A 15,258-nucleotide genomic window follows, 5' to 3' on the forward strand; every position below is an offset into this window, starting at 1 on the left:
TTTTCCCTATGTTAACTTGGTTATCTTATTTTTGAAAGTAATTTTGTGAAATATCTTTTTATAAAATATCTTTTTAGTTAAGAGATTTTCTGTTTTTATCAAAACTTATCTTTTGGAAAATATTTTTAAACGTGTGTTTTACCTTGTCAAAGAGGTTGAGAAAATTAGGGAAGCAGTAAAACCACTCCCTGTAAGTTCGGTTTTGCTTGCTGCCCAAGATCCCACTACTTGCACTTCCTAGTCTTAAGGAAGTTGTGACTTAGTGGTGATTGAGCAACGACAGTTTTAACTTCCTCTATCTTCTATAAATTGGCTTGGTTTTCTGTTGAGAAATACACATTTGAGCATTGCAATATTCTAGTTTTCGAAAAGAGTCATAATCCACTTAAGTCCTTGAGTGTCTTAGTACTTAGTATTAGAGTTTAATCTTGAGTTGTATTGGGTTAGAGTTTGGGTAAACTCTAAAGTGTTTTTACTTTGAGTGAAGTAAAAGAGAAAGAGTTAGAGAGTTCAACTGGTTGAGGGATCAGTTGAAGGGAACTTAAGTTCGTTGAGGAACTTGGGTTAGTGTGTTAGTTTGTAATAGGTCGTTTGCCCTATTATAATTAAGAGTTGAGTATAAAATCCCTTGTGGTGGAGGTTTTTCTTCTTAATTAGGGCCAAGAAGTTTTCCTCGTAAAAATCTCTCTTTGCACTTTAAGTTTATTTTACAAATTCTGCAAAAATTATTCTAGTTTCTCTACAATACAATTCACCCCCCCTCTTGTATTGTTCATTCGAGTCAACAATTGGTACCAGAGCGAGTTCCTCGAAGAAATCAGGAAACCCCGACGAGTTAAGTTCCTGGAATCAAGATGAACAATCACGAGAAGTTGGAAGAAGGTTACTCTACGCAGCGACCTCCTATGTTCAATGGGAAATTCTACACCTATTGGAAGAACATGATGGAGATTTTTATCAAAGCTGACAACTACCAAGTCTGGAGAGTTATTGAGGTTGGTGACTTCGAAATCACCAAAACCACTGCTAATAGTGAGGTAGTTCCTAAACCCATGTCTGAATTTGAAATGGAAGATTTTGAAAAAATGGAAATTAATGCACTTGTTGTTAAACTGCTTCACTGTGGTCTTGGACCTCACGAACACGATCGTGTTATGGGGTGCAAGAATGCTAAAGATATTTGGGACTTACTTCAAGTTACACATGAAGGAATTAACGAAGTGAAACGTTTTAAAATCGATTTACTTATGTCTAAGTATGAACGTTTCGAAATGCAATCAAAAGAAACTATCCAGGAAATGTTAACCAGATTTACTAACATTATTAACGAGCTAGTTTCTCTTGGAAAACAAATCCCAATTGATGAGCAGGTTAGGAAAGTTTTGAGAAGCCTCAAGAAGAGAGATGGAGAGCCAAGGTGACTGCATTACAAGAAACAAAAGACTTCACTAAGTTCAACATCGAGCAGCTGGCTGGTTCCCTCATGGCTACACCTGGGAACCAGCAACAGTGAAGGGAACAAAGGAAAAGGCCTTACTCTCAAAGCTGGAGAACAAGAGGATTCAGAGGTAGACGAAGAAGAGGCTGCCATGTTGGTGAAAAGGTTCAAAAGAATGTTCAATTGAAATAATCGAACAAGGAACTTCACCAAAAAGTCCTCTACTTCAAAAGCTGACTCTAGATGTCACAAATGTGGATCTCTAGAACATTTTATTCGAGAATGTCCTCTGTGGGAGACTGAGAAAGGAAAAGGGAAGGCCAAGGAACAAAGCAAGAGCAATAAAACTCCTTTCAACAAGACAGACATCAGGAAGGCTATGATAGCTACTTAGGGAGATTATGAGAGTGAAGATGAAGAAGAACAACCTGTAGAAGAAACTGTCAATCCCTGTCTAATGGCCAAGCGCGATGAGAAGGCCTATAATGAAGAACTGGCTAAAGAGGTATTCATCGATCCTAATCACCTTAGAACTCTCTCTAAAGAAGTGCTTATTGATTTTCTTTTAGAAATGGAAGATGATTGGAGAATTGATATTAAAAAGCTAAATGAATATGAAAAAGCTCTCAAAGTTTGCAAGGAACAAAGTACCTGGATTGAGAACCAACGTACTGATGTTCAAAACAGATTCTTATATCTCTTTGACAAGAATCTCTTGCTAAAAGAAATTAGTGAAAGACTCAAGTATGAAAATATTATGGTTAATGTAGAATTGACTCAAGTGGATTTTATTTTATATGATAAAGTTTTATTTTCCATATCTTAACTTGGTTATCTTATTTTTGAAAGTAATTTTGTGAAATATCATTTTATAAAATATCTTTTTAGTTAAGAGATTTTCTGTTTTTATCAAAGTTTATCTTTTGGAAAATCTGTTTTTGGAAAATATTTTTAAACGTGTGTTTTACCTTGTCAAAGAGGTTGAGAAAATTAGGGAAGCAGTAAAACCACTCCCTGTAAGTTCGGTTTTGCTTGCTTCCCAAGATCCCACTTCTTGCACTTCCTAGTCTTAAGGAAGTTGTGACTTAGTGGTGATTGAGCAACGACAGTTTTAACTTCCTCTATCTTCTATAAATTTGCTTGGTTTTTTGTTGAGAAATACACACTTGAGCATTGCAATATTCTAGTTTTCGAAAAGAGTCATAATCCACTTAAGTCCTTGAGTGTCTTAGTACTTAGTATTAGAGTTTAATCTTGAGTTGTATTGGGTTATTGTTTGGGTAAACTCTAAAATGTTTTTACTTTGAGTGAAGTAAAAGAGAAAGAGAGAAAGAGTTAGAGAGTTCAACTGGTTGAGGGATCAGTTGAAGGGAACTCAAGTTCGTTGAGGAACTTGGTTTAATGTCTTAGTTTGTAATAGGTTGTTTTCCCTATTATAATTAAGAGTTGAGTTTAAAATCCCTTGTGGTCGAGGTTTTTCTTCTTGATTAGGGCCAAGAAGTTTTCCTCGTAAAAATCTCTCTTTGCACTTTAAGTTTCTTTAAGTTTATTTTACAAATTCCGCAAAAATTACCCTAGTTCCTCTACAATACAATTCACCCCCCTCCTCTTGTATTGTTCATTCAAGTCAACATCGGGTCATATTTGGGTTCAACTAACTATATATAGATGATTATCACTTTTATCAAGCTAATTATTTCCTTTGACTATAATATATATGGCAACATACTAGGGAATAGTCTATAATTTAGGAAGATAATTATCTCCTTTGACCATACAACAAATATATACTATATTTAACTCTTAAATTTGGGGATGATGCTCCTTTCTTTTGCTGGCCTGGACCGACTTGGTCTCTCTAGACAAAATGATTTGATCAACAATAATAAGGTGGTCTAAATTGAATTTAAGGTGATTTGAAATCTGGTCAGGAACAATTTGGGTGAATTTAGGTCGGGTCAATAACAAGTTGTGTTGATTTTGAGTCGGGTTAGTAACAGATCGGGTTGAATTTTTGGGCCGGGTTAGTAATAGGTCAAGTAAAATTCGGGTCGGGTCAATAACAAGTCGAGTTGAATTTGAGTTAGGTCAATAACAAGTCGGGTTGATTTCGGGTCGAGTTTGTAATAGGTCGGGTTAAATTCGGGTCGGGTTAGGAACGGGTCGGGTTAAATTCAGGTCGGGTTAGTAACTAGTCGGGTTAAATTCGGGTTTTGACAGGTTAAAACGGGTTTGGGTCAATTTCGGTTCAAGTCGGGTCATCTCCAGGTTGGTTCATGTTGAGGTTCGGGTCTCACATACTCGGGTCAACTCGGGTCTAGGGTTGGTTTCAGGTCGGGTTTGGGCCGCCATTTTTTCGGGTTCAGATGGGTCGGTTAATAATCGGGTTCGGGTCGGTATTTCGGATCGGGTCAGCTTTTGACAGCTCTACAGTATAGATTACTAGTGTAGTATCCGTTAAGCAAAATGACTAATCAATTAGGATGCAATCTAATTAAGCACACCAAATAAATTAAAGCACATTTTTAGATCCATAATGTAGACCAATTTTGCTTTGTCCACATTCCTTAGTTCAGGCATGCATCATGCTTATACAGACTTAAAAAAGTCCTTTAATTTGTATTTTAGCTTTGTAACTACCTTTGGATACTTACTTAAAAACATGTACCGTGTCAATTCTTCACTAACGCACTTGATGTAATTACCTTTTGTCCCATTTGACTTTTCACGATTTATAGATTACGCCTTAAAACGTAAATATTTATAACCATTCAATAATTTTAAAGTTTGACTCATAGAAATACAACGGACCGAACAAATTGGAACATATAGAGTATCATGGTATTACAAATTACAAATTTTACAATATCCTTTAAGCACTACAATTGGACTGGCACATTTTACAACATGAATTTTGATCAATTTTAGCTTAAATTATTAATAAACATATACGAAGTACTTGTATAATATTTTAAAAAGTTTATACCTCAAGATGATTCCAGTTTTCAGCATGTATTCATATAATTATATACAATATAATATTATGTATAAAGTATAAACATTGGTCAAAGTTAATAAAACACTTAAAAAACACCGAAGGAGCAGATAATTGTAAATTTGTCTCATGTATAATGTTAATTTCTATCAAATTAAGGAATGGGGAAACTAAAATATTTCAATCTTTTTACTCTTTAACCCGATTATTGAATTTTAATTACTTACGTACTTTTTTCCCAAAGAAATTGGATTCAATCTCTTTTATTGTTTTTGTTTCAACTAAGTACTCTAACTATATTAAATTATGTCTCATCCTTGAGAAGTAAACCATGTCATGAAAATTGATACAATAACACCTTGTAATATGGGAAAGCTTTACATTGATTATTATTTATTTAAACTTGGAAAGATACCATCTTCATGTAAGGCTTTACGTTGCTCCTTTTGATACGAATGTCTCTATTGCTTCAGCAAAAGTACGAGTATTGTATTGAATATGCAATTCTACGTTGTGAAAAAACTTTGCTGAAACGTTAAAATTCAGCAACTTATATGATATGGACTAATAATACTAGTAATACTTTGGATCAAATTTTATCCTGTAAGGTTAGTTCTCTATGGTGTTACTAAAAGTTTTAGAATCAGTAAGCAAATATTCCGTAGGAACGAGTTCTTCATGATTTCGATTTCTTATAATTCTGCGAGTTCTAAAGGTACTTAGGAATTTTACGAAATTATTCATTATATTTCTCGATACAGTTTCATTGTGATATCAGAAGAGCCACTACAACAAATAAAGTAAATTGGGCAAAAAACATGTATAAGCACAAAAGGGCTACTTCTGATGATCACTTCCACAAACATGACATTTTTTAACTTTACAACAACAAAAGAATGATGATATGATGAATTTCTGAAGCTGAGTTTGCTGCAGAAGAATAATCTAGCAGGGCATAGATCGGTACATAAGCCTCTGTTGCTGATGCGGCTGCTGGTTCTGGCAATGTACATGGCACGATCTTGCCTTGTCTCTCAGCTCCTTGAATGCTCTCATAGTTTCTGTGTCGAATCCTCCTGCAAACTGATCGCACAAGAAGGGAAAATTAGTTCATTTAAACACCATTATGTACCACGAAAGCAAATCGAACAGCTTATATATGCAGTAAATATCTGAATTTATCTTTGAGACTTTAAACTTGCAAATATTGGTCACTGATTAATTTAATCTAAAATCAGATCGAGTCAGGAAAAAATTACCTGGTGTACCCGGAAAGCAAACCTGACAGCTTGAACAATTAACTCCTCTTCCTCGGGACCACTACCAACAACTTCAAGTTCTGCTGATACTCTTTTCATATAATTCATTGCCAATTTTACAGATGCTAACTTGATCTGTCAATTGAAAAAGCTTTAACATCAATACAACGATGAATGATGTAGACTGTTTCTACGTACTGCGTATATGACTATTTGTTATGGTACAATTATACTTCATAACTTTTATCAGTTGTACTTCATCATTTTCAATTCACAAAACAAGTGTTGTCTGGCTATATTTGGTTTAAATGTTGATGAGGTTTAAATGTTGATGAACATAGATATAATCACATGATTTTGTTCATTTTACAATAATTGCTCTATATAGTAAATCAACCAACATTCAAAATGCATGCCATAACACCCATTAAAAAAGAACCCCAAGTCCAAGTAACATAGGTTGGATATACATGACAGGGTATGATAACCCACAATCAATTCATCATCTATTATAAAAAAAACATACGACATAGGACATATCCCACAAGTTTTTACAAAAAAAGCACCCATCAACCCAGATTACAACACAAACACAACCCGTTTACTCGAATGACCAAGCACACAAGCAAACAAATAAAAACTCGACATCAGACAAACTCAGCATGGTATTATTATATTAACAATCTCCTTCCTAATTAACTCAACCAAGACATGAATCTAGGAACTTTCAAGATCCCTGGTCGCAAGTGTAGGAAGGATCCTAAAGTGTGGCTTTTTAGGTGTTTGGGGATTCATAAAAGGTCAACTTTCTCACCCTAAGAATCTGATACTCTTACTATTTTCCTAAGCTAATTAAGCTAAGCAAAGATCCAAAACAAACCATATTACTACAATTTTTATGGGATTACCCATGTGCGCATGCATGCATAATTCTAGTTTATTTAACCCACATTATACTATTTTTATCTTTACCTTTATTTTGTCACTTAGTTACATTATTAATGCTAAGTAAGATAATATGTTTTTTTTTTATTTTTTTTTATTTTTTATTTTTTATTTTTTATTTTATTTTTTATTTTTTTTATAGTATGGTTTAGTGGACCATGTTCCAACAATTATATGTAGCAAGAACTACTACAACGGTCATGTATATCCAACATTTCAACCTAACTTGTGTGGGATTAATTAATTTAGTAATTTTATACTTCATATTGTGCCAATGGACCATGTCTAAACAAAATATTAAACATAAATTAAAGAACTCAATAATGGGAATACATAACATTCCAATTTCATGCTTAAGGACAATAATTACAGTATTAAGATTCTTCGCCAATGAATAATGAACTAATTATTCACCTTGTTATTCGACCAATATATTTATTTCAAAATACAGCAAAACGGAAAGTGATTTTAAGAAAAAAATTCACCTGGCTAACGAATCCAGTATCAAGCATCCAATCGACAGGAATGTGAAATGACTTGAATCTGTTGGCAGCTGATTCTCTCAGTCGCGATAGATTATAAACTCCATGCTCTAATCTATTTCAATTAGCAGATAATGAAATAACATTAGTTAGTTGTATCAACATGTTATTCCATAATGTACATAGAATTGCAACAATTGAACATGAGGCAATGAATATTCAATGTAGTACTTTTCTAGTAGAGTTTGCATTTTTTTGAGAGTGGTGGAACAAGCTTGACGAGCAACATCCCTAAAGGACGAAGCCTCAGATTCGAGCTTCTTAAGATCAGAATACTCGAATGCAGCTTCCCTCAATGCATCAGCCTTCTGCTCCGGCCAATTGAAGTGTTTCAGAACCGCCCTTTCATCAACCTAAACACACAATTTGTAAGCATTTAGCAAACACAATCTCATATTCTCATATAAATTACAAAACACATATTTAGGGTCTTTGATTGAGTGGGACATACCAAGTAAGAAAGTTCATCATCAAGCCATTTCACAAAAGAAACCACATCTTCAATGTCTGTAAATGCAGCCGTTTCGACCTCCTTAATTAAAAACCTGATGAATTCTCCTTGTGTTTCCACGTCTGTCTTAATCTAGATTTCAATCCAAAACAACCCACAAAACAAAAATTAAAATCAACAATAATTAGCTACAAACAACAGTGAAGTAAATAAGATACGCAGTACAATCCAGATCATTGTAAATTTGTAACCACCCGGATACTTTAATCAATTAAGCCAGTTAATTAAACGATAATCTAATTAATCCCACCAATGTCATTAATTAGCAGCATCTGCCTCAAATTTCAAACATTTAGTACAATTACGTAGTACAAATGATTTTAAGATTTTTAACCAATGTTGGATTGTTGGACAATCAATCTCAACTTAAATGTATATGACTATATGTTTGACAATTTGAAACTTGACCAACAACAAGACTTCTCTTTTCATTTTTTTTTTAATTCTATTTTATGTAACAAGAATTATTGGTATAATAAAATCAAATTAAAGCAACAAAAAAGTGCAACTTGTTAGTATAAAAGTTCTTTTTCAAAAAATCAAATGGAATCAAAACAAGCAGCTGGAATTAAAACAAATTAAACCAAAATCCAAACCAAAAAGTTCATAAATAAAGACAAGTACACTCTTTAGTCTTGTCAATGTCAAATTTAAACCCAGAAAAAAGGACTCCTCAGTGGCAATATGGTAAATAACTCAAAACACCCTCCAACGGACATAAAAATATTATTTAAAAAAAACCTTACCGCAAGTAAATAAACCGACCGATTCTCAATCTCTCCGACGAGATCACGTGCACTCGATGACGTAACTTCCGGCGTACCGGCGCCGGAATCTCGCCGGGAATCTCTCCTCATTAACGAATGATAAAACTCTACCACTTCCGGCACTCGCTTAACTTTCGAACTCATAACTTTTACACCTTTCGCCGGAGCAGGTGGCGGCGGTGGAGGTGGTGGCGCCGGAGATTTTTTCGCCGGAGGAGGTGGTGGTGGTGGAGGAACTGATTTCAACGTTGAAGGTGGTGGTGGTGGTGGTGGTGGTGGAGGTGGTGGTGCTGTGATGCTGTCCGTCGATTTACGAACATCCGACGACGAAGATGAGCAGGAAGAATGTGAATGTGAATTGGAATTAGAATGTGAGTCGGAATACGAACGCTTGGGTGGAGGTTTTGGTACTCTCGGAATCCGTGATCGAACAAACGAAGAGGAATATTCTGAAGTTTCTGCAATTTCATCCGCCGAGCTACACCGCGAATGCCGTGGCGGTTCAATCTCCGCCACCGCATACGACGGCGTCAGCTGCGGCGGATAATGAACATGAGAGCGATGATCGTCATTGCCGCCTTCCTTAGCAGATACGGTGGCAGAAGAAGAGGAGGTAGAAGCCGTTGGGGTGGTAGTTAAAAATCCGGATTTCCGAAAACTCAAATTCTTAATCAAATTAGACTTTCCAGAAGCTTCGATTAACCCCTGGAACCTCTGAGACGAGGATAGCTGCTTCACATCCTCAATTTCCGACAATAACTCCGCTATTTTCACATCCTTTTCTCTGGTCTCCCGCTCGAAGATATCCTTCATGATCTCTCTTTCGCGAATGAGCTTCTCATTCTCGGATTGCAGCTCTACCACTCGCTGTACAAGCCTGTTAGTTTCCGCCCTCTTCGAAGCGATCTCCGCTTCGAGGGAGGGTACAATGGCGGCGGACTCACGGAGGAGTTTTTGCTCGACGAGTTGGGTTTTAAGGCGGGACTCACGGTCGCGAAGGTCTTCGACGAGTTTAAGGAGTTCGGTGACGTCGGGGGGTTTGGGTTGGACTTGGGCGGAGGAGCGAGGGAAGTAGACGCCAAAAGATCGGTTGAAGACGGTGGATTTTTGGGAGGAGGATTTTCCGGCGGAGTTGTGGGAGGGTGACGGTGGTTTTGACGGTGGTTGTGGTTGTGGTGATGGTGGTGGTTTAGAGGGTTTTGGGGATTTTTGTAACCCCATTGCTGACTTTACTTTGCCTGCTACCATCTAAAATTAACACAGCCGTGTGAGTTGTTGTGAAAAGAGTGGTGGGTTTATGGAGTGATGGTGGGAATTGAAGTGATGGGGACTTTGGAAGTGAGGAAGGGTTTAAGGAAGAGAGAGAAAAGGTGCAGAGTTAACAGAGAGAGAGAGTGAAGAAGAGGAACACAGAAACGGTCGTGTTTATGTGGATACTAGTTTGAATTTTAGTGGGGAGGGAGGAGAGAAAGATACAAATATACAAATAGAAAGTTGAGTCATTTATTAGAGTTTTAAATTAAAGTCGGAGAATAGAAATTATATGATTCATACTCCGCATAAAGGAAAGATTTATCTATGGTCATGGGGACTCATGGGTTTGGTCGGATTGGGTTGGATCAGTGCAGGTTGGACTGAGTCTTTGTGACCAGTTAAGTCCGATGTATGAGTTACGTGTCGTTTGTGTCTAAGGATGTTAATGGGGTAGAGGCGTAAAACGGTATAGGACGGGGTAAATTTAGCCTTATCATTCTCATCCCTACTTAAATTATACTAAGTACATTAATATGAATTTAGTACTGTAATACTCCATCCGTTTTTAAATAATTGCTTCGTTTCTCCATACGCGAAGTTTTAGGAGAAATTGGAGACAATAATAAAATATGGAGGTAGTGGGGTTAGTGGAAAAATAAAAAATTATAAAGAGCAAAAGTAGTGAAGAGAATTGGAGGAGAGAGAATATGAAATTAATAAAATTTGATTTATGTTGGCTCCATTAGGTGAGAGAAATTAGTTAAATACTGTAAAACCTTTCTAAATAAGGAAATAGAGCAAGTATTTAAAAACGGCCGCAAATGAAAAGTGAAGCAAGATTTTAAAAACGAAGGGAGTATTTTGTTTGATAATTTTTTTCATCAACAGTTTAATTAATATAGATTAAAGTTTAATCACATTAGAAAATCAAATCATTGTAGAGCACAATTAATAATTCCTTTGATTTTTAATTACGTGTTCAAATTAGTGTTGCAATAATATTATCACATGAATTACTCAAGTACGAGGTCGGTATATCAATTATGACATCATTAATAACTAGTTTTAATTTACTCCGTATAAAAAAGTCTTTTAAGTTGTTTGATAAAACTTATTTTATACGTGTGATACCATTACATAAAAAGTACAAATATGATATATGAATAATCCTATCACGCACCGTATTACAGATTTGACTACAAGATGTTAAAGATGGAATAAATTTAGGGTGAATATTTCTTTATTATTGCACTGGTAAGTTATGTTTTTTCAAATTTTAATTTTATTTTGACTTGTCAAAAAAAAAAAAAAAAAAAAAGAAAAAAAATGGTTAAGGGACTAGATGAAGTCATGAAGCAGTGTGATGGTCCTGTACATAGAAATTTTCAGTATAGGATGTTTGTCTGATCCTAATTACAAAAGGTAGTTTGTTAGTTTATGGGAATATTTATGTGTACAAATTTCTGGTTTAAAAAAAAAAAAAAAATGTGTACAAATTTCTTACTCGTATTATTAGTGGGGGAATTAGATATGGTCATATGGACACAATTTGAGCCTTGAGGTAATGAGGTGGCTCCACGCTCTTTTAGTCACGCTTTATGTTGTGTACTTGTTATAATTAATAGGATTATTATTTGACTGGTTACTGTGTTGTCAACGGTTACTTTGGTCACCATTTATCCATGACTTCAACATTATTTAGATCTTTATAATTAATTTGTCCATGCCATAATCTAATTTTAACACAAGATCTAGCTAGCCTGGTTAAGTACTCGTGTATAGTTTCCGTTTCTCTGTTTTCTAGTTGGTGGTTTAACATTTAACGTTATACTTCATTCGTCTCATAATATAGTTTCTGTTTTCCTATTTTGGAGAGCCAAAATATTATTCCTGTTTTTATTTTTGAACAATATGTACAGACCATTATACCCTCACTTTTTTTAACTTGATTCATTGTTCTTCCTAATTTACCCTTGAATTTTGCACATATTTTTTACTTTTTTCACTTTCTCTCTCCAATTTTTGTCTATAATTGTACTTTTCACTTTTATTAATATTTATATACTTTCTCCTCCTATTTCTTAAATACTGTGAAAAAACACAAATAGGAACTATATTATGGGACAGAAGGAGTACAAATAACTTGTATTTTCTCTTTTCATTCTTAACTAGAGCGTGTCCTAGCCAATGTTTTGGATCGTAATCTTTAGGAAAATTTGCCAATTGCAGCCATTTAAAGTTTGTATTTTGTAAATTGCATTCATTTAAAAAAATAAATTAAATTGCAACCCAAAAGTTCTTATAAATTGTAAATTGCAACCCAATTCAACTTTTCATCGGTTTGCGTGTTGAAAAATATTCGATGAGGTTTTAAGGGCCATTTTAGTTCTTAAGGATCCGATTTAGCTCGAATTAGCAAAAAAAATAACGTAAGTGCCTCATTTTGTGTTACGAAAATGTATCGATTTATGGAAAACTATTTATTGCTATAAAAATGAGGCACTTACTTTCATTTTTTGTCAATTCCGAGCTCAATTTGGATATTTAAGAGTTAAATTGGCCTCTAAAACCTTACCGAACAATTTTCGACACACAAACCGATTAAAAATTGAATTAGGTTGCAATTTACAATTTATAGCAATTTTTGGGCTGCAATTTGCAATTTTTTTTTAAATGGCTGTAATTTTCAAAATACTTACTTTAAATGGTTGTAATTTGCAAATTTTTCTAATTTTTATTTTATTTTTTTTGTTTTATCAAATGGATGTCATATTATGATTATTAGCTGCTTAATGTTTAAAGTAAATACTCTTAAAATTTTGTAAAAGAGAAATAATAACATATATTAATATGATTTCTATTGTGAATTGCGCGAGGTGAATGTCTATACTACTTGCATGTTATTGCTTAATTAAAGTATTGAAGCTAAAAATTACTTGTATAGCTCTATTAGAAAATCACCTATATACGAAATATCTTTCATTTTAAAACAAAAGGCATTAGTGTCACATTAGAATGGTGGTTAATTAAGTTCTCACTTTTCATTTAACTAGGGTATCCTACGCGCGCGATGCCCGCGGAGGGGCTAGCTCTTGCGGAGAAGTTGTGTGGGCGTGTATTTACACCTTTGGTTAGGGTGGTAGACCTAGTAATTTTAATACTGACTATTTGATTTATGTGCATGTGTGGTGAATTTGTAGAATTATAAGAAAACCACCAAAATCTTTTAAGACAATTATTTTTTAAATCCTGAAAAGTTTGATAGTGTTATATCAAAATTATCATTATTATATAATATTTGATTGTTTTCCATCCCTTCATATTTTAAGCGGCCATTGTTAGTTTAGAACTCTTAATTGTTGTTCATGTTTCAATAGTACTTAGTATAATATTTCTATCGTGTTTTTCTTCAAATGAATTTTTTTGTGAGCTTTGGTCATGTGGAGTAATAATATGTAAACAAGTTCTTTAATGTTCTACGACCACCATCTAATATCTATATCAATACTAAAGCAATAGCCAATTAGTTATATTTTTCATCTTAAATTCTCTTCATAATTAATACCATTTTTTTCTACCACCGATTTCCCTTGATTTTAGGATATTTAGTTCTTTATACCTCTTGATCTGATAGCATACGCCTGCTCAAATATCACCAAACTATTTAATATATGAATCCCATTCAAATTCTATAATGGATGTTGTTTATATGTAGACTTAAAAAGCTAATAAACCACATAGTGAGGGATAACTCAAGTGGTTAGAGCTCCCCTCCCGATCCAAGAGATCTTTGGATCGATTCTCATCATTCGCCCTTGTGGCTCTCTAAACACCAAAACAAAGCTAATAAACCTTAACAATAGTTGCAATTAAAAAACGACAAGATTTTTTTTTTTTTTTTTTTTTTGGGGGGGGGGGGATAATAAGTTAGTAGGATTTTATTCCAAATCAAAGTTCGCAAGAGTCAAGAGACTTTGCGGAAATAAGAAGAGCAACTATGAAAAAGTAAAAATAAACAGTCACTTGGTGATAAACCGTTTCATTGTACATACAAATTTTTTCTTTTTAAATAATAATAATAATAATAATAATAATATCATATAAGTGTAAAGCATTAGAATTTTTTATTTTAAAAAAAATCATTACAAATTATTTGTTAACAAAAAAAAAATTAATTGATGATATGTTTAATGATAAAAAAAAAAATTAAATATATTAATGATAGTAAACATATTAATGAGGGTATTAAAGTAAATACACATTTTGTACATAGTTTTGAGGGTATGATTGGTAGTACACTATTCCTAAGAGAATGTTTCTACTTTTTATAAGGTAGGGATTGGTCATGTGTACCTTTTTAGGAACGTGTTTTACTATATTATATAGATACGAATATATTTGCTTGAATTAGGATTTTAGTCTAAATATCATACTCTAATCATTAGTAACATTTGTTTTTATAGAAATTGTACGAACTGTAAAACTTAGACATTATAATATTATATAATTCAATCATTTTTGTATAATAAAATTTGTGGTTTTAATAAGCTTGTGACAATATTTGATCAAAATAATTAATATATGAATAATGTAAAAGTTCAGTTGTTGTGAATTGTGATTTTTAAATAATGCAGAAATAATATTAATTAGAAAGATTTGAATTCGCTAAACACGACCTTCAATTATAAACAACAATTGCAATTTTTCTCAAATGGTTTCGAATTGTGATAACTTTTTAAACGTAATCTTCAATTTAAATGATACAGAAACATCATCAATTTAACAGGTCCGTAATTTGGACCATTTGGTATTGATATTTTGAACAAATTTAGGATTAATACGTTAATGTAAGAAAAAATATGAGCCAATGGATGCCTAGAGACATCGGTCGACATTGAATGTAGAGAGATTTGTTCAACACAGACAAAGAGTAAGAATTATGTGAGATGATCAAGAGGTGGGAATGAATGAATGTATGAGGAATAAATGAAGGGTGGTCATGGTCCTTAATAAAAACACTCATGTAAACGAATTGAAGGGACTAAAATGGAGGTTGCCAACTAAGCAAGGTGGAAGTGAGTAAATGTATGGCCAACTAAGCAAGGTGGAAGTGAGTAAATGTATGTACTACTATGAAGTACCCTAGTTCCAAGGGACTCCACCTTTATTATATTTTTAGGACAATTTATTTGGCGTAGTATATCGATCAAGTAGTTGATGTTTTCCTTCTTACTCGTTCATTTGCTAAGGTGGTGGGGTTCTAATTTAAAGATTGTATCCGTTTGCATGGCCATCTTTATACTAGTAATTTATAACAATATGTTTATGCTACGTTGCTTTCTCCTTATTATTAATTTCACCTTAATAACACAACATTTGATGAACTAGTAATATGATGATTAAATTTAACCTTGTAGATTTTTAAACAAAAGTCACAAGGTAAAGTCAATGTTAAATTGTATTTTTCATGGATAGAGTGACATCGTTATGTTTTGACGGAATAGTTGGTTTATTTATTTTTTATTGGGTTTTGCACCTTATTTGAAT

The 15,258-nt window shown here is 33.7% G+C and overlaps 1 protein-coding gene across 1 annotated transcript; it reads right to left on the reverse strand.

Moving 5' to 3' along the window:
- Positions 1 to 5,131: 5,131 nt before the first annotated feature.
- On the reverse strand, positions 5,132 to 9,967 carry LOC145579328 (protein INCREASED PETAL GROWTH ANISOTROPY 1-like). Its single transcript, XM_081636569.1, has 6 exons — positions 8,437 to 9,967; positions 7,631 to 7,762; positions 7,351 to 7,532; positions 7,123 to 7,234; positions 5,693 to 5,827; positions 5,132 to 5,516 (listed from the first exon to the last, which is right to left on the reverse strand). The coding sequence occupies exons 1-6, from the start codon at positions 9,703 to 9,705 to the stop codon at positions 5,379 to 5,381; spliced, it is 1,968 nt and encodes a 655-aa protein (XP_081492695.1). The 5' UTR covers positions 9,706 to 9,967; the 3' UTR covers positions 5,132 to 5,378.
- Between the last annotated feature and the right edge of the window lie 5,291 nt (positions 9,968 to 15,258).

This window comes from Chenopodium album, chromosome 14, assembly GCF_948465745.1.
Source record: "Chenopodium album chromosome 14, dcCheAlbu1.1, whole genome shotgun sequence".
NCBI classification, from domain to species: domain Eukaryota; kingdom Viridiplantae; phylum Streptophyta; class Magnoliopsida; order Caryophyllales; family Amaranthaceae; genus Chenopodium; species Chenopodium album.